Genomic DNA, 19,688 nt, shown 5'->3' with positions numbered 1-19,688 from the left:
TGAAGGTGCTTCATTTTATTCCTCACATGGCCCATTTGATTACCGAAGGAGCTGTGTTTTGAAAAGCACTACCAGCTCTATTTTAAGGATTTCTTTTAGGTCAGCAAATGACTGTTTTTATCATGTAGCACTGGTTAACAAAACTGGTCTCTGCAGTTGTCTTAATCATGAGTCGCCAGAAGAGTTTGCCAGTGTACTGTGCATAAATTCTTACTTTCAGCAAGTCCTACACTTCTGCCCAGTAGGTAGCTTTGCAGCCAGTGACATGGCTTATATGTTTAGTTTAACTCCACGTAGGAAATTCCCACCTTTCCTTTGTCACCACCACATTGCAAAAACCTACCAGAAAGTAATTGGTTCCTTACTTTCAAGCATTTTCTTGCTCTGCAATACAATTCTATCAAATAACCTTAATTTTATTCTTATCAAGGGGCTGCCATTACAATGGCACACGGACCAAGGACAAGTTACAATACAAACATTAATGCAGATGATTAACTGTGAACAGGACTATTTCCAGTTTAAACAGGCTCAGATTACAAAAGCTTTTAGTAACTTGGTTTAGCTTGCTCAGATATTAAAACATAGTTAATGAAGGCATTAAGTGATACTACCATGCAAGATTTCAAGTATATTCTGACTCACTGTGAAACAATTTAGGCTTTAACTGGTGGTGTTACTCAAAGATTCTTTTTGCTGCAAATCAGGATTAACGTGGCTGAGAAGTTATGCCAAAAGACAGGTCTATCCTCTTATTAGTGAGAGCATGTCACAAGACTATGAAAAGATGACCAAAAATATTAAAAAAAAACAACACTCAAACACGACCAACAACTGTCAAGAAGCAAAGACTGCAGTATACAAAAGTAGAAAGGTTTTTAAAAATGTAAGGAGTCTCTAGTCTCTTTTCCTCTTATTAAACAACCAATAATCTGTCCCAGTGTGATATGTGTGTGGGATACTGGTTTGTTTCTCTACTACTGAGGACAGTAAGCTTTTCCAGGCTTATTTGTATAATATTTTATTTGTACAGACATAAACACAAACAAACAAAACAAAGAAAAAATCATGCACATTTAATATATTCTTAGTTCACAGTATTATCCATATTGTGTATTTTTATCATCCACAATGAGAAGCAAGCTTTCTTTAGGTTCAGAGTACCTAATCCTAAAGATTAGGTACTCTGAACAACTTGTTCAAGAAGAGTTTTTATTATTATTATTGTTGTTGTAAAGCATTTGGGGATTTTTTAGTTTTTTCTATATTTAGTATTCACTTTAAGAATGTTAACAAAACACATATACTTGTCTTAATGAGCAGTTTGAATACCAGAAAGTTACACATGTGGAAAAGAGAAATTGTTCATCAGGTTCAAAATTTTAGTTACTTATTTACTGAAATGACAGTCTTATATAGATTTGATATTGTCTTTTTGAAACAAACAAAAAACCCAAACCATAGTTTAAAATTATTCAAGTTACCTATGAAGATACATAACCTGTATGTATGCTGTATGCATACATTCTCACTGTATGCAGATAAATATACCTACAAACAGGAAACTGCATACATGCATAAATATCAGGCTTTTCTTTCTGGCTCTGTAATAATCAAATTTACAACACAGTTTTCAACACGTCACTTCATGTATCTGCATCGTTGTTTTCCCATCTCACTGTCCTAAAGACATTATAACAAAGTGAGAATGCTAGATGTCTTTCACACAGACACAAAACGGTTTAAGAGGCTACAACTACACACAAGTAGGAGTATGATCTAAGCAATCTCATTTTGCTGAATATCATGCAGAAGCACTCTTAAGCAAAAAAAAAAAAAAAAAAAAAGTACTATCATTGGGTTCCAAACATTTTTGATTAAGCATTGCCTTCTTTCACTAATTGGACTCAAAATCACTCATTACATAAAAAACTTATCATCTATGTTCTACCTACAAAACTGTTTTAGACATGTAGTAATGTAATGTAAATGTAACGGAAGAGTCAGACTACCCTGTTCTCTCCTACTGGCACAGATAAGCAGGAAAGCTCAGTAATACAGGGGAAAGAAAAAAAAAAGTAGGAAAAAAAAAGTCCATTTGTGTGTAGCAAGTTAGCAGCTTTTTCCAAATGCAGTAAGCTTTAGCAAAACCTAAACTTGTCAAATTGTTTTTCATTTCACATAGATTTCACATCTGTAAACATGGAAAGAAATTTTTGAAATAAACTAAGCACCAATTAAAATGTTATCAACATTTAAAGACACTGAAGTCTGATGGATGTTGTGGGTGGAGGATAAGGCAGAGAAAGGACCGGCCAAAGTTTTGAAAACTACAGAAAATACCACCATACAAATTTAACTGCTACTGTTCAGCACTTCTGGATACTGTGAAAGCAGTAAGGATCAGCTCAAAGCAACTGCTAAACATTAGCAGCAGAAAATCCCATTGCTGCCTTTCACTATCATCAACACCGTAGAGCTGGATGAGAATCAAAAATGGGACAGTTCAGGGTTGCAGAAGACAACCTCCATGACGGCAATCAGATGGCAGTGATGGGAGGAAGAGGTTCAATGCTACCAGCTTTCTTTCTGTGCTTCCGAAGTGCTGAGAGGCGGGTGAAGAACTGGCCGCGGAACTGAGTATGTACGTACATGTGAAACTATTCATCCTCTTTTAGAGCTGCTGAGGTGGAAGAGGCTCCACATTACTGATCTATCAACCATGCCAAAGAACAGTGTTCTTCAATACTTTACTTCAAAAAATTACGGGTATAAAGGTATCACAAATATACTGGTATCTCACTCTGCTTGCAGACTTCCACTACAACTGATAATGTCACAGTATTACCTTGGAGATGGAACTAGGAAAAAATTGTGTAACAGCATCAGAGCAACTGCCTTGGCCATTTTGCACTATAAAGAAACACCCTGTTTACCCTCAGGATTTGGCTAAATTTAGCTCTACCTGCTGTGAGTACTATCCTAATTACCTTTGAGGTGGTTAGGAAGGAATTTTTCCCCTTGGTGTAAGATTCCCTTCTCAGCAGCTGAGGAATTCAATGCAAAGTTAATCCAGAAAACTCATTCTGTCTTTACCTAGCAGGTACCCAGAAGAGATGACACTCAAGGTGAGAGCATATTAGATGAAGTAATCCTCTCCAAAACAAGGAAAACATACACATATATGGTTTTAACAGTACAGCAAGCAAGAAATAAACATCTTTTCTCCCCACTCTTTTAGAAGAAATGCCCACTGTAACAGCCACCACCAGCGCAGGGACTAGCAGGTTATAAAGAGGCCCGACTGCAAAAGTTGAGCCGTTCCAAACTCCAAAGTCCACATGGCACATACCAGAGGACTAGCTGATCAGTAATCTCACAGGAAGCTACTGACAAAGCTGGATAAAGTCATGCTCCCAGGCTCTTTCTGAAGCCTATGTAGCAGGATGAACACATCCCAAGACTGTTGTAATTGACATTTTTCACCCCAAGTAGACAGCTGGAGGCGCCCAGTTTAGGGTTGCGGAATTGAGAATTTTGGGGCTGAGTCAGGGTCGGGGGGGGCAGGAAAAATGAGAGAGAAGGTTTCTACATAGGCAGGTTTACTGAGAGAGCTGATCACTGCTTTTATAATGATAGACATGGATATTTATGAGCATCCATGCACACAAGGATGCTGAAAGACCTGGAGGCAAGCGTGGAACACTGAAGATAAGACAGACACTTAAGTGCTGAGTTTCAATAGCTTTTTACAAGCTTCAGACTATCACTATCAGAGTGTTGTACAATTGTTTCAGTACATGACTCTCACACCGGTACAATGCTATCCAAGTTTTGTGCTGCCATTTGACACTTATCACTCAAGATGAATGAAGATTACTTCAGGAAGGCAAAGTTTTCAAATTTGGCTAAGGTCTCATCCATTTGATGAACTGATTTTCTGAGTTCACACAACCTTAATGTAGAAGAAAAAGCAAAGCATGAAATGAGTATCCCAGAGCCTGCAGCAGACTGCAAACTTTTTCCAACAAGAAAAATTAGCAACTCCTTCAGAACTACTAACACTCAAGATACTGAGTCTGTGTCAGATTGTTAAGATATTTTCATGATTACTACTTCAGAAAATTCTACTAGGATTTTGAACACTGTAAAATTTTACCACTGTAAGGTCCCACAGACCCTACCTTGCAGGCCAACTTTAGGCAAAAGATACAGACAGAAATCAGAAGGTAACAGAAAACCAGATTTTTCACTCTAAATCCTGAGAAAGGCTCTAGGATAAAAACGGTATCTTTCTTCTTCCACATTTTTTTCCTAATAAATGGTTAGAACACCTGAGACAGACTGCAAACCCAACTTATGTCTTGAGCACTTCCTGGGACTGACAATTTCATCACTTTGAGATGGTTAGGCCTTTACATGCTTGTAGATGGCTTGTTCAGTGAATATGCCAATAGTCAGTGCATAAAATTATTTCATTGTGGTGGGGGTTTTTTAATTGTTGTCTACATATCAGTCCTTATCTGCCTGAAAACAGTTGGCTATAGGCTTAACAGCTGAATTTATTGAAATAGTCCCTCTCGCACTATGGCAACAACTAAAAACACTCTTGTAATACTAGATACAATTTCAGTATTTCTGGAGACTACCAAAAATATTTCAATACATCTCTTACACAAAACAAAGAAGGGCTTTGTTAGAGCATTTCATCAATTTTTGAAGGAGGAAAAAAATAAAAAGGCCAAAAAACTGTTAAAAGCTTCAAAGCCAAAGCATTAGATCGCTAAATAGTATAATCTTAAGTAATTCCACTTTTGAGTTTTCTAACTATACAGCAAACACTAGACATAATAGGCAATCCACGAAAACTACTTAGCAGGACTGAACAATGTTTTCATTACTAAACATTGTCTTTCCATCACAATTTTCAAATTATTTTCCTTTTCCAGATAAGAAAAGTCTATCCCAGTCTTGCAATAGCCAGAATAAATACAGTAAGTGTTAAAGAGCTCTTTTAAAAATTCCATTCTGTCTACATTGCAAATAAATAGTATTCATATTCAGTAAGGCTATCACTTTAAATGGAAACAACTTAAATGTTTCCTAATAAAACATCCAGCATTCTACAAGAAGTATGCAATGCTTGGATATGATCCGAATGTAGTTTTTCTCAACATAAAATAAAATAGCCTTTATAATACCACTTATCAATGCAAAGCTTTCTAAAACACAACCTGGTACAGTTCAGTTTGTTTCCACATAAATATCTTTCTGTCCAGGAGGACACTGTATCACAGACAGCACTGTCCTGATATTTGTTAAATAAAGAACATGGAATAATTATTTTAAAATTGAGAACAACAAAATGGTTGAAGGGCACTTTTCAATTTCAAGTTGATGTACTGCTCCAAGTAGAGCACCTTCTGGGAAGGCAGAGGGAGGGAGACACCTTTCTTGCTGTGGTCATCGTGGGAGGGTTTCTTCGTTGTTTGAACTCTTTTTGCTCAACCACAGGCTATGCAACAGCCCGTAATCTTCTTTAAGAAGGTGGATTCTGATCTTTCACTGGGTTTTGTGAGCAATACAATATGTGTGCAAAAGCACGGCACTGTGATTAAACCATTTATCTGTCTGTAAGAAAACAGTCAAGTGTGGACTGACAAAACCACTCACCTGACGAAGGGGAAGCTCTACTGAACAGCTCCAGGGGTGCCTGCAAAACCTAAGCACTGAAACTTTAGTTCATAGATACAGCTATGGGCAACATACTTTGTTGGTCAAATGTTGTTGCCAGACAACTCATTCTTTCACATTTTCCCCACTATGAAGGTACTTTCACTGCAGAGTAGACCAGAAATTCAGCCATGCCCTGGGATGCAATAAATCAAGGGCAAGTCTTGTAACAATTCATCAAGAAACGAATCTAGTACTAGTTACTAAGTTATTGTGAGAGTTTTCATATTCCTTAGTTCTAGTTACAAGTACAAGTAACAATAAAAACTATGAACAAAAAACCCACAACCACCAAACTACCCTGGAGCCATTAACATATAACATCATTTTTGTTTCAGTTTGCCACCACTCCATAGCATCCAGTGCTGTATTACACAAAACCTATGCTACAATATTTACCCAAGATTTGAGCTGGCATTAGGAATCATTTATTTGAACAGATACTCAATTTCCAATTACATTGCAAACCAGCAGGTTTTCTAATGTCCTTGAAAAGAATCACTATAGTAACTCCTTACCTTTTTTTTTTCTTCTAAGTGCACTATATCTTACACTCAGAATACATGAGTAAAATTAGAAATCCATTGATAATTATTCTTAAGATACACCAAGCTACATTTAAAAAAAGCTTAAACCTTGCAAAGTTGGTATGTATTTTCTGCTTGATTGGAACAGATGACATGGTTGTACAAACTTACAGAAGAGGAGCATACACAGTTTCAGCAGTACAATCAAACTTTATGAACAGATTCTTCTATTTATATGATGAAATTAAAAGACAGATTAGAAATATGTGTATCAGAGTATTATTTATATCTCCTAGGGTCCCATTTGCACTTACAACTAACACCGTATATTGATCTTCTAGATCAGGGGTCCTCAAACTACGGCCCGCAGGCCAGATACAGCCCCCCAGGGTCCTCAATCCGGCCCCCGGTATTTACAGAACCCCCCCGCCGGGGGTTGGGGGGGGGGGAAACCAAGCAGCTGCAGATGACTGCCTGCCACTTCATCCGCGCACTGGCCCCCTGGTTAAAAAGTGTGAGGACCCCTGTTCTAGATGACCACCCTAGCCCTAGGACTTTTTTTCCAGTTCTTTCAGGATTCAGACTCTAAAGACATTTCCAGAAGTAATTAGTGATCTATAGCAAAATTGTCCAAGACAGACCAGGGCAATTAACAACCCTGTCATGCTCCGTGTGGAGAAAAATGAAGAACACAGTATCTAGACAGATGGCTGCTTCGTAAGGAGACAAAAATTAAGGTAATATCAGAGGAATGACTCCCTGGTAAGAATATCTGGGCTAGAAGATGATCTGAAGAGTAGTTGAGCAAAGCGTTCAACTTACAGGTGAGCACACAAAGAAAGAAAACAGCTCTATAATACCTAATGAAATATAACATACGGTAATACTAATCAGCTGATAACCTTGAGGCTAAAGCCTGTAACAGAAGTAGATGATCAAAGTCCTGAAGTATTACACAAAATGGTTTTACCAAGTTATACATATCTAAAAGAAAAAAAGTCACCTAAGAATAAGAAGGTATCAGCAAAAGAGGCAAGTATTGGAAAAAAAGAAGTGATGAACATTGGACTTCATGTCAGAGCAGATTTTTTTTGTAGTTTTACTACAGAACCAAACTAGACAGCAATGAAAGGCAGAAAATTGCAGTTTGGTGATTGAGTGCAACCAATCACATGGAAAATTTATCCTCCACCCCCACCCCCAACTCTCCCGCAAAAAGTTATGTTAGAATCTCATATATTTGTTCGTTATGCTGAAGCTCACAAGGGATGATATAGTCCAGGAAGATGGAGTGAATGAATCTTACTGCTAGACCTGAACTTCTACTACAAGAGTTTTCTCTTGTCTCCTGTTTTCATCTTGGTTTATTAAGTTTCTAGACAGAGACAGTTACAGAAAAGAAGTAATTTTTACCTGCAATTAAAGATAGCGGTGAGGAGAATCTCTGCAGAGTGTTTAACTAGAATTATGACCTACGTCATGCATGCATCCAGAACTATCTAATAGCTAATTTGGTTTAACCTGATAACATTTGCTGAAAAAGAAAAAAAGTTAGCTAAAGAGCATTTCTGACCCCTCAGTCGTAAAGATAAAGCAAGACCAAAAAAAACCTCACTGTGATACACACCTTGATTACAGAAAACACTGAGCAACAACTCAGGAAAGAAAAGATAGGAATATTTCCTTTACAAAGGCCACTGAACTGAATGAAAATGCTAAAAATTAGTGTTGTTACTGTAAATTTACCTTCAATTTCCCATTCTTAATTGCTTAGCAAATAATAAAAATTAAAGGATCATCTTGATACAAATCAGCAAAGTTTACATTTCCTTCTTTGAAAACGACAACACAGGAGCATGGAAGAAGGTAGAGAGACAAGACAGTAAAGGAAACCTAAAAAATTATAAAACCCAATGGTCCTTGAGCATTTTCACTTTCAAAGATCTTGATTCCTTCCAGAATGAGAAATGTATTGTGCTATATTTTTACAAAACCTCAAAAAAATTACAGGAGGATGTGTGTTCAACCTTATTTACCATTTTGGATCTTGAAGTTAACAAACTAGATAGCAGACAGTTGTTTATGTGGCAATTCTTAACTCTGCTATGAGCTATACTTAATGCAACATGCTGCCCTCCTACCTTCATCTCAGCTACTTAACAAACATAATTAATGCAAATACATTGCTTAACAGTACTGAAATCGTTCATATGTTGGGGTTTATATCCAGTTAAAGAAAAAACTATCCTACAATGTTGTTGCATTTAAAGCCAGCAGCTGATTTTTTGGAGGTAAAAATTATGTTGTGAGGAGAAAAAAATCCCCAAAATCCACGTAACAACTTTAACTGCAGAAATTAACAGGCTCTAGCCTTTTCAGAAGCTAAAAGCAAAATCCCATACATCTCTATTCACTGAAATGAGCACTCAATATATGTTTTACAGGTAAATATTTTTCCTAGCCAAAAATCTCTCAAAAAAACCAAGAATTACCAAAGTAGGGCTTTACTCAAATACACTTCAGAAGAGGCCTCCATTAGCGAGAAGTTCATTTTGAAAAGACAGAGCAAAACCTGGAATATCTGCTAAATTTGACTTTACTTGGGTTTATCATAACACTAAGTTTATTACTTCACACCATGATTTTCAATTTCACCTTCATCAGAACCACTGGTCAAAACCAGAAGTTATTCTTTATGTAACACACTGAATTTTGCATAGCCACTACCTATTATCCTTCATTTGTAACAAAGCAACTTTTCAAACAAACACTGACAGAAAGATAAATTCCGAGTGGTTTCTTACGATCTACATCCTTACCACAAACACCAGTTCACTTCAACTTTTTTAACAACTTCCAGCTAAGTTTTAGTTTTCCTTACCCTGTTTAGATGATAAAAGCATGTATGGTCAAAAGCAAGATTTTATGAATTATAAAGCAAGGTTTTCCACAAAAATTACGTTCCATTCATTTTATTTTAACCTTTCTGAAAGGAAAAGTTTTGTCAGACCCCGCCCCACACACACACACTTGTGCAAACAAAGTAAATCCCTACCATATCCAGAAGACTAGGGTTTTTTTCAACTGAAAAATGCTGTTTGTCAATAGCATTTTAGCCAGGGAACAGATTCACACATCAGGAGGGAATTCTTAAAGCCAGTATGACTGAACTGTATGGACCTAATTAGCCACTAACTAAAGAAATAACTTAGAATTAACAAAGAATATTAAAAGCACAGCATCAAGCTTCTTCCTAGAAATATTTTCATTACATTATGTTTTCTGTAGTTTGCAGTCAAGATCTTAATTCAAACAACTTATCGTACTTTAGATAGTAATGATTACATTTCATTTGTAAAGACAGATTATTCACTTTTATGCAGTTAAAAGAAAACTGGTCCTTTTGATGCTAATGAGGAGACTTCTCCCTTCCCGACTTCTTTTCTCCAGCCATTTCAATGCAGAACTGGAACTCAGACTTAGTAAGCTGCCATTAGAAATTGCTCACCTCTACTTAATGCTGCAGTGTTTTTACCTCCTCTTCAACTGTGTCTGTTTAGTGGTAGTCATTATTGAATAGTCTGCTCACTAAGAAGCACAGGCACCAGTCCTTAAGATTCCAAGCCACCTTTCCAGACTGGGTACTAGCTTAAATATTTGTTGCAAAAAGAACTTATTTTCCATATCATAGGTTTGGAAAACTTAAAACGACAGTATTTTCAAATATATTACCAGCTTATCAAGATCAATACAGTCTGCAGAGCTGCACCAGTTAAAACTACTGAAGCTGTGGAATTCAACGTGTGGAGAAGGCACAAGCATTTCTACCATTTACATTAAGTTTCCCTACCTCCTGCTTGCACTTCTACTACCAGTATCATGCACAATGTGATAGGCACAATCACTGGTAATCCCAGTGTTAAAACACGAGTCCTTTTAAAAGTCTCAGAGCCAGATTTTTCGAAGTCTACAGGTGAGCAGCCATGCATACAGGAATCTGCAGGGGGTTAAAACCGAAAAGATTCCAAATTTTTATTGCTTTAACTAGATTTAAACAACAAGCTTGCATAACTACTTCGAAAAGACCACGAACCTATATAACACCACTTAGTGAACCACAATCAGATCTGAACCCAAAGAACAAAGACAAAAATTGCATCAACCCTAAAATATACTGTCATCCAATGTACTGTGCATGATTTTCTGTGAATAGATTGCCTATTTGTATTCAAAGCCAAATAAAAGAATTTAAAACATGCTGACTGGACCAAATGTATGTAACATGAAAACAAGGGGGAAGCCAATGTAAAAAACCCAACAAAACCAAGAACACTCCGAACAAAAAAACTCCACCTCATTCTGAAGAGTTTATCGTAATATCTTGTTGCTAAGTGTTACACAAGTTACTTCAGATAAAAAAAAATAAAATCATCAAATAGCCATAAAGACCTTCCAAATACTACTTTTTTTTTTTTTTAATTATGACCATTTAAAAATACTTCATTAGGAGTCAACTCTCAACACAAAGCATTTTACTTCTCTAAGCTTTTTGATTAGACCTTTCTACTTTTGCTAATATGCAAGTATGAGGTCAGTTTAGAACAGCTTTCTCCATCGGAAAGCAAAACTACAACAGATCAGTGTTTCCAACAACAATCCCTGAACCCATGGGAAATTACCAAAGAAAACCCACCTGTTCTAAAGTGTCCATCTCAAAAAATTAAATGCAATTTACATTCCTTATCCACAAACCATGTTCAGAAAAACCAGTGTTCTTCCTCTCATATACAGTTCTCCAAGCATACGCTAAAGATAAAACCTTATTTTGTCATCAAGTTCAACAATAATTGTCTAGTTCACAAATGGCATCTTAAACCAAGCCTTAAATGCTTTCAGGAGGATTTATTCTATTCAATAAACAGACTAGTCTACAGTGCCTTTGTTTTCCTTGCTCTCCCCCAAAATATCCATATGCAGTTATTTTATATACTCAGTCACTTAATTCCAGTAAGCACTTTAATTGAAGAAAAAAAAAAGTGTATAAATGCAAAATAAGGTTTTATCTACAAGACTCTGAATAACTGTGCACTTGTTACCCAATCATTACTTCAAACTTACTCCTTTTTGTAAACTTTGGGTACTATAATCACCCAAGATGTCAATCAAGATCAAAACATCAACTTATTTCCTACTGCAAAAGATCTGGGTCTTTTTACTGTGCTTCTATCCTTGGGGCCAGGTGGGGTGTAGAAAAAAAACACAGGCAAGCCAAATAGTAAAAACATCCACACATTTGTTTAATACAATGAACAGAAAGGGGAAGCAGATTTAAGGCAAAGTGTTAATACACTGTTTCATTTTGACTCTGAGTGTTGATCTATCTACAAACAAAAGCATGATTCACTTCACATTTCCCCAAAACCTGCTATATCTTTTTTAGACTTGCAGGAGCGAGTAGCTGCCTCATCATTTAAAGTAGTGACAGTAAAGCTTAATCAAGTTTGAATTAATATCAGTATTACATACTTATTTAGGAAAGCTTTGTACCTAGCATCATTCCTGACAACATTTGAGAATACATAATATTGGCTGCTAGAACTTTAAGAACAGAGGTTTTAGTTTTGTTCATTTATAAGCTTCTGAAGCCACAGAGCTTCTCCCAGCTACTTTTTGAATAATAAAAAAAAAATCAGAATTAATATAATGCAAATCATTAACAGATTTCTCAGAACAGCAACTAGTGTTAGAATAGGTAAATACCTAATGAAGTTAAAACTACCACCTTGCTCTCAATCCACAAGTAATTTCAGTGAAAGCATGTGAAGATATGAAACCCTCACTCCTAAGAAGTCTTCTTCACATGGGATACAGATGGAGGAATACTCAACTTCAAGCATAGAACAGAAAGTTCCCTTTATCCCCATTTTGCTGGGCAAATGTAGCACTGAATGACCTGAGTAACTTCCTAACACACAAGTTAAGAAAAAGTTACTAACAGAACTCAACAATATATCCTACCCAAGGCCCTTGCTTTTCAAAATCTTACAGGCTTTAAAAAATAATTTGTGCATAACTCTCAAAAGCAGCAAGTAGACAAACGGATCTCTAATCCCGTAGGATGTATCTACACAATAAAATATTAACAGGAATTCAAACTGATTCATTTCATGAAGCACTTCTCTGAAAAAAACCCACACATTTAAATTACTTTCAAAATACTACTCTATACATTCAAAACCAAGTCTCCACCACTGAATGGAGATTCAAGTGATGAGGACCCAATAGATTTAGAGCAGCCACGCCTCACTAAAGGATTACACTTTTGAAACTAACACCAAGGTACATCAGTAGGTTACATGTGAGTACCTTTCACTGTCACTGCTTAAGCTATACGGTCAGAACTCTATAGTCAATTTACATTAGATTTCACTTTTCCTTTCCTTTTCTGAAGAATCTCCCTGAAACCCTACTATTAAGGAAGTGATTAGCTCCTCTGGAAAATCCTACTCTTGCTATACAGGAAATCTAACAGACAAGTCACTTAAACCAGATTGTTTACACTGAAGAAATGCCTGGAGAATCACTATAAGGCATCAAGTCTCGATATTCTAAACATGATATATACAGCCAGAAGCTCCCGGGCGACAGTTTGCAGTACAGGCACGTGCCAGTTGCAAAGTTAACATCGCAGGCCAATGACCATGTCTGAACAGTTTAAAATGATCCACGTGACCCAGCTCAGATATACCCAACCAAAAGTCATATCCAGGTTACTGCATCTTCACAGATGCCACGCATGCTGCAGCCCCTACAATAAGCAAGACATGCCTTACGGTCAAGCTGAGACTGGAAAAGCAGGGAAAACAACAGAGGGATTGTCAGCTCCCAAGCAGTTTAGTAAAAGGGCTTTCATTTAAGCTGATAAATAGTACACATGTGAATCGCACCACCAACTGGGTTGAAAATATTGCCAATTTTGGGTCAGCTCAGGGTTAATAGTGAAAAAAAACGCAAACATTTGTATTTGTAATTACCCAGAAGGAAAATATAGTTTCTCAATAAAACTGTTACCTACTGCCAGTTTGTTGTAAATGCACCTGCAGTCTTATTAAACATTTTTAGAACCAGGAGTCTAAAAAGCTCAGACATTTAAACAGATATGCATGCACTTAATTTTTACTATCAGTAGTTCAACTGAAATAAACATCATTGACAGCAGTAAGTATCCTCCTATACAGGTTCAGAGGCTTAACTGCAGAGGTGTGGAACTACTGCAAGTAAAATTCTATTTCTTTTCATAATAACTATAATGAAGCTGGTAGCTTTTTGTGCAAAGTCTATTTAATTATAATAAACATGTACAGCTGACCTAAAAAATGCTAGGATTTCTTAAACTACTTACTAACCAAACTACAGAAGCACAATTTGACATAAACACAAAGAAAATAGGTTGGAGTCAGAACGTGTTGGGAATGGACAAAGGTATTAATCAGACAAAAAATAAGCCACAGTCAGCAGTCAACCTGCAGTTCCAGAAAGACTGTGCTATGTTCTCAGATGCAATCACGAAGGCTCCTTCACACTAGCATCAGCCCACTTTTTTGAACAAGCGACTGTCAGCCAACAGTGATACTGTTAAAACCTATGCAATATAAGCAAGGAGCTTTAATCATGATAAATATTGCCAGATGTAGGAAATAGTCACAGAAAACTCTCATCTCGGCATTCAAGAAATAGCTTGCAATGAGCAGAACTGAAAACACCCGAAGCGATTCTTTTCGAGCTCTCAGAGCCTTAACAACCTTACAATCGCTTTCAAGACTTTTTCGTGGCTACACCAGCAGCCAGCACCTGGGCGCAGAAGCGGGAGCAAGCTCCAAAGCCCAAGCCAACGTGATTTCTGAGAGGCTTGTGTTAATAAACAACCAGGACCAGGGCCAGGCCAAGAGCAAGTGTGAATTTCCTCCTTTTCCCCGGGAACACGCACATGACCAGCCTCCACCCTCCGAGCAGGGAGCGCTGTCACACACAAACAGGGCTGTAACCTGCCTCCCCAGCCCTCCCCCGCCGCCGCTTTCAAACCAGACCCACAGCACGAACCAGCCAAAGGGAACATGACAAGGGGTAGCGGTAGGGTGTGGTTTTGGCCATTGCTTTTTATAAAAAGAGCAAAAGCCAGCCTCCCTCAGCCATCAGAAACACCCATTTCATTAGGAAGAAATTACCCACTGTGTTTTTCCAGTACAACACGTGAACTCGGGACTACGAACCTGCTCCCGGTATTTACTTTACACAGAGGGCTGGCAGCCTTCGGAGACGGGGAGCCGAAGCGCTCCGTCCGTCACGCCCTGGGAGAGCCACCCCGGGGACTGCACCAGCGGCCCGGAGAGCCGCTGGAGTAGAGCAGGTTGCTTTCCAAGAGGCGCCTTCTGCACAAAGCCGAGTATTTAAAGAAACAAAAAAAAGCAGCAACAACTAAAGCCCACCACCACCACCAGACTGCTCAGCCCTCCTCTGCCACCAGCCGCCTTTCGGCTCTGCTTAAGTCGCAGGCAGACAAAAAAAAGCCCACCGAGGTAACCCGCCTGGGGGTCGGGAGGAGGGGGGCAGCTCCTGCATTACCGCCCTTGCCCACCCCCTTTCGCCACCTCCAGCGCCCCGAGGGTTTCCTGCCCCGGAGCCGCCTGTCCCGCAGGGTCGGGCCGGCATGTGCCAGCGGGAGGGGAGGGCGGCGGGGCGGGCTCCGGCCCTGCGCTCCCTTTCTCTCCCCGGCCGCTGCAACCTGCCTGCGCCCGCGCCGCTCCGGGCACGGCCAGGGGCCCGGCGCTCGCCCCCCGACCCTCCCCGCCTGGGAGCGGAGCCTCCTGCCCGGCCGGGGCGGGCCGCACGTTAACGGAGAGCGGGGGGAGGCCTGTGCCCGACCCCCGGCCGCGGCGGGGGGCAGGCGGCGCGGGGGGCCAGGCTGACCGCGGGCCGGAGGCGGGTGCGGCCTGGCCCGGGCGCCGTGTCTCACCTCCCGGGCGGCCCGGAGAGGGTGGCGGGGCGGGCCGGCCGGCCGGGGGGGGCCGCGGCGGGGTCGCTCACCTCGGTGGGGTCGCTGATCTCGAACAGGTCCAGCCGGTTCGCGTTCCAGTGGTTGATGATGTCGGCGAGTTTGCGCCGCTCCTCCTCCCGGCTGCCGCCGCCGCCCGACATCCTCGCCGAGCCCGCCGCCGGGGAGCCAAGCTGGGGCCGGGCCCTGTCCGCCGAGCCCCGGCAAGGGGCGGAGGCGGGGACGGAGCGGGGGGTCTCTCGGTCCCGGCCGGCGAGGGGAGGGGCCGGCTCTCCCCTCGGCCGCTGCCGGCACGGGCGCCGCGGAAACGCCCCGGGATCGCGCCGCCGATAGCGATCGGCCCCGGAGGACAGCGGGGAAGGAGAGAAAGAGAAAGGGGGAAGGGCGGGGAGGGGAGGGGGCGGGGAGCAGCAGGAAGGATGCCCCGAGCCGGCGGCAGCGGCCGCTGTGTCCCCCGGCTCGGCAGCGTCTGTCCCCGCTCGCCTGCCCTGAGCCGAGCGAAGCCGCCGCTGCCGCCTTTCTCCGCCCCGGTATCGCCCTCCCCTCGCTCGCTCCCTCACACACCGTCCCGTGCGCGCCCTCGCCCGCCCGCCCGCCCTCCTTCTCCTCTCCCCTCCCCTCCCCCTCCTCCTCCCGGGGCGTGCGCGCGCGTGCGCGCGCTCCCGCCGCCCGTCACCTCCCGCCGCCGTCGGCCGCGCGCCTCAGGAGGGCGCCCCCTCCCCCCCCTCCCCCCCCTCCCCCCCTCCCCCCCCCCCCCCCCCCCCCCCCCCGCTGCCCCCGGCGCGGGGCCAGGACCGGGGCCGGGGCGGGGCGGGGCGCGGCCAGGTGCGGCGGGTGCCTCCGCGCGGTGAACGGGCTGGGGGAGGGGCGGCGGCAGGGGACAGGCGGCGGCCGTTGGCGCGGTGGGGGACAGGCACGGGGAGGGGCTGCCGGCAGGAGGCCTCTCGGCGGCCGCGGGAGCGGCCCCGGGATCGCTGCCTGCCGCGCCGGGGCCCGCGGCCGGGCGCTCGCAGCAACAAAAGGCCCGGGCAGCCGCGGCCGCGGGAACAAAGACCCTGCGGGCGGCGGCTGTGGCGGCCCCGCCGTGGCCTCTCCGCGTCGTGGCGGGCGGCGGGAGCCTCCCCGCTTCCCAGCCGTCCCTCCCGCGGGCAGGGGTCAGGCGCACGGCCGGCGGGGGGCAGGTCACGGCCGCTGCGGAGCGGAGCGGTGCCACCCGCGGACGGCGGCCCCTCACCCCGCCGCGCTGGGCCTCGGTCTCGCCTGCCCAGCCGGGGAGTAACGCGCCGCCGCTTCCCCGGGCGCGGCCGTGCTCCATAACGTTTGTGGAGTGGTTTTGGAGGACTGCTTGAAAGGAATTGACTAAAAAGACTGTATTGACAGAAATTTCCGCACCTTTAGATGAACCTGAGATGGAGTTAAAGCATCGGATGTGTTCTAATAGGTTTTACGTGTGGTTTCTCACCAAATGTGTCGGTTGCCTGTAAGAGGCATCGACCATTGCATAGGCTCTGGGATCCAGGACAGCTCTGGGGCTTGGGCTCCTTTACAACCTGTGAAGTAGTGCATCCTGATACTTCAGCGGCTGTATTTGTTTTGCAGCAGACATCCTCTGGAACTTAGTCCTCGAACAACCCGTACTTCAACTTGGTTGTCCGAGTGCATGTCTTTTTTGGTTTCTTCAGATGGTTAACAAGTACTGTTTCTTTTCAGTGTACCTTTAGTGTACCTGGCAGTATTTCAAGTTCGTCTTTGCTGAGGGAGTTCAGATGAGTGGGTTTTGCTGATGAAGTTTTGATTGGCTAGGTTATTTGAAGAAGGAGATTCCTCAGGGGCCTTGTCTACATTAAGCAATTAAATTATTGTTTTTATCCAGCAGTATAGCTCCTGTATAAGTACCAGCAGTTCTGGTTTTACAGGCGAAGGTCAGTTACACTTTTGCCCTACATCTGTAATTGTGCCATATTAGAGCTTTACAGTTCCAAGGACGGAAGAGATCCTATTACTTGGGTCCCAGACTCTGGGAGGTGTTGAACACCCATCTGAGAGCTCTTGGAGAACTTGGAGGGGGGGGAACAAAACCTCAACTTCTTGTAATATCATCCTAAAGTTTACTTCCTTTTGGAAGTGTAGAAAGAACAAGGAAAAAACAAACAAACATAGTTCATCTTACATAAAAGGGGGGGAAAAAATCATGCTGGATTTTTTTTCTATATCCAGAAAGAGAGTGCTACCAGATAACTTGATGTTCTGGCAGTGTCTGCAAAGATCAAGAAACCGTGTGAAATTTGTGATGCGATAGTCCACAACCCAGACAGATAGCTGCGTGCTCTTTTAGAGATGACATTTGTGGAGTGGTGTGCTGATTTAGATGCTTGGCTCTGCCTGGATATTGGTGAAGCGGGGGAATTGTTCAAGACACAGGATGAGAAACAGTGGCTGTATTCAGGATTAAGAAGGACCCTTTTAGGTACAGGGTGTTCATAGATGACCATCTTGCTATTACAGGCTACATAGATAAAATTGTTTTTCCAGGGCAAAAGAGGCCATTGCTCTGGGAAAACTGGCTACTGAAAGTTGTTGATTTAGTATTGCTGGCATGCCAGGGTTTTCAAATGCTGAGGAGCACCAGGAGTAAAATTATCACTGTGCTGGACCCACGTGGCGTATATAATCAGCTGTGAATTTATTTCTATTTTAACTGCAGCTAGTCAGCATTTCTAAACCATAGCTAGACTCCAGCCTGGATACAAACAAATCTCTCAAACTGAGCAGAACTGGAGCAAGCTAATAAAGTTTAGATGTCATGTCTCAGGAATCACAAGTCACTATGATGTATTGCTGTAGTGGCAGGAGCAATGGAAATGCTATGGATAGTCAGATACTAGCAGTGACCACAGTGCTGATTAGCTCTGCGCTGAGCTGGACAGTGCTGAAGCAGTATTGAAAGAAACCAGGCCCGCTTGTACCTGCAGAACAAGTTGTTGCCGTCAACAGTCAAACGGGGCAGCAGCTTTGGTATGACATCGGGGTTTAAGAAAAATTATAATGTAGACAAGAATTTAGCTGCCTGAGTAAACCAGCAGGACGGTACATGTATGGAGATTGCGCTGTGGGAGATAAAGCATAAGCCTTGATCTCCTTGGAAAAGCTGGTGTGCAGGCAGCTAAAGCATGACATTATAGTGTACCAGCTAATTTACAGTGGAAAATGTGTGCTGCTTCACTTTCAATCCCTATTTTTTTCATAGGGCTATTGCAATGAGAAGTAAAACAGCTGCTATAAAGCCTAGCAAGTGACATGATTCCAGTGAACAGTCGTAAAAAAAAATTCAGAGGTATTTATGAATGGAAAGCATTATACACATAAAATACATGATAAACAGGATTGTGTGTTTGAGCTGTCATCAATGCATCTTCCATTTAAGGTATTGCCTACAGTTACTAGAAACCATTACATTAATTTTTTCTCTGTGTTCTGAGATTTTTATCATTTACGTAGTGAGAAGACAGAATCCTATTTGAGATTCCAGTTCAACCCAGCATTCTTGTAGGTAGTCCCACTGAAGCCAGTGGCAGAGTTAGATTTAACTCTATAAGTGATCACATACTTGATAAGAAATAATAGGGCGAGAGAAGCAAAAGAATGGGGAGCAAAACCTGCTTTACTTGTAAGTGATAATGAAAAATGTTTTTTACTTTTTCCCTTACTGAACAATGTTCTTTTTTAAGGTGCCTAAGATAACTAAGCTACCATAAGCTGTTACTGTGATTGTTTGTTCAGCACACAAAGTATAATATGCATTTTACAGGACAAATAAGATAAATGCCCTTCCCTGTAAAGCTTGCAAGTTAAATTTTGTCGCAAGTGCAAGCAACAACTAGAGGAGAGATCCATAAAGAAGAAACGCAGATATACAAGGAGGCCTTTGCCATCCTCTCTGTTCCTCGAGACATATAGAAGTGCGGTGCCCATGCGGTTACCAGCCGTGAGGCAGTCCTGTCTGTGCAGCTTCTGTCATTAATCATATTGGCAAAAATCTATCTGTCCCTGGGCGATCTGATGGTTATAAGCAACAACAATGTACAGGATCCCTTTATTATTGCTGCTTAGCTAGTGCAGTTCGTGCATAGGGAAGGTTCGCATGAAGGTAGGGTCGTGCTCTGCTGGTCTCCTGGCTGCTCGCCAGCTGCCCATATGGTTGCCAGAATGCAGCATTAATTTTCTGAGGCAGCGTGCCTCTGATGTGTAGTGCCACGCTGTATAAATCAGCACACTATTGGAAGTTATAAATTCATAGATAAGACTGCAATTATTAAAGTAAAGCTTCTCATGGCTTCCCAAGTGTGCATGCCTTTCCAGAGCAGAAGTATCGGAGC

At 42.3% G+C, this 19,688-nt stretch overlaps 1 protein-coding gene across 27 annotated transcripts in view; it reads right to left on the bottom strand.

The window, feature by feature from the left end:
- The window catches only part of AFDN (afadin, adherens junction formation factor), a 131,497-nt gene extending 115,604 nt beyond the window's left edge, over nucleotides 1–15,893 (bottom strand). For 13 of the 27 annotated variants that reach the window (XM_055809980.1, XM_055809975.1, XM_055809981.1 and 10 more), the window contains exon 1: nucleotides 15,345–15,891. In XM_055809980.1, coding sequence (XP_055665955.1) covers nucleotides 15,345–15,455 — 111 coding nt within the window. In that variant the 5' untranslated portion in view covers nucleotides 15,456–15,891. Of the gene's footprint in view, nucleotides 1–15,344 lie in introns of all 27 variants that reach the window. The other 14 variants (XM_055809971.1, XM_055809989.1, XM_055809976.1 and 11 more) reach the window with 3 other exon arrangements.
- Nucleotides 15,894–19,688: the final 3,795 nt, after the last annotated feature.

The sequence above is a fragment of the Falco peregrinus genome, chromosome 7 (assembly GCF_023634155.1).
Source record: "Falco peregrinus isolate bFalPer1 chromosome 7, bFalPer1.pri, whole genome shotgun sequence".
Taxonomy (NCBI): domain Eukaryota; kingdom Metazoa; phylum Chordata; class Aves; order Falconiformes; family Falconidae; genus Falco; species Falco peregrinus.
The sequence above is the reverse complement of the archived record's forward strand: the minus strand, read 5'-3'. Positions and strand labels throughout refer to the sequence as shown.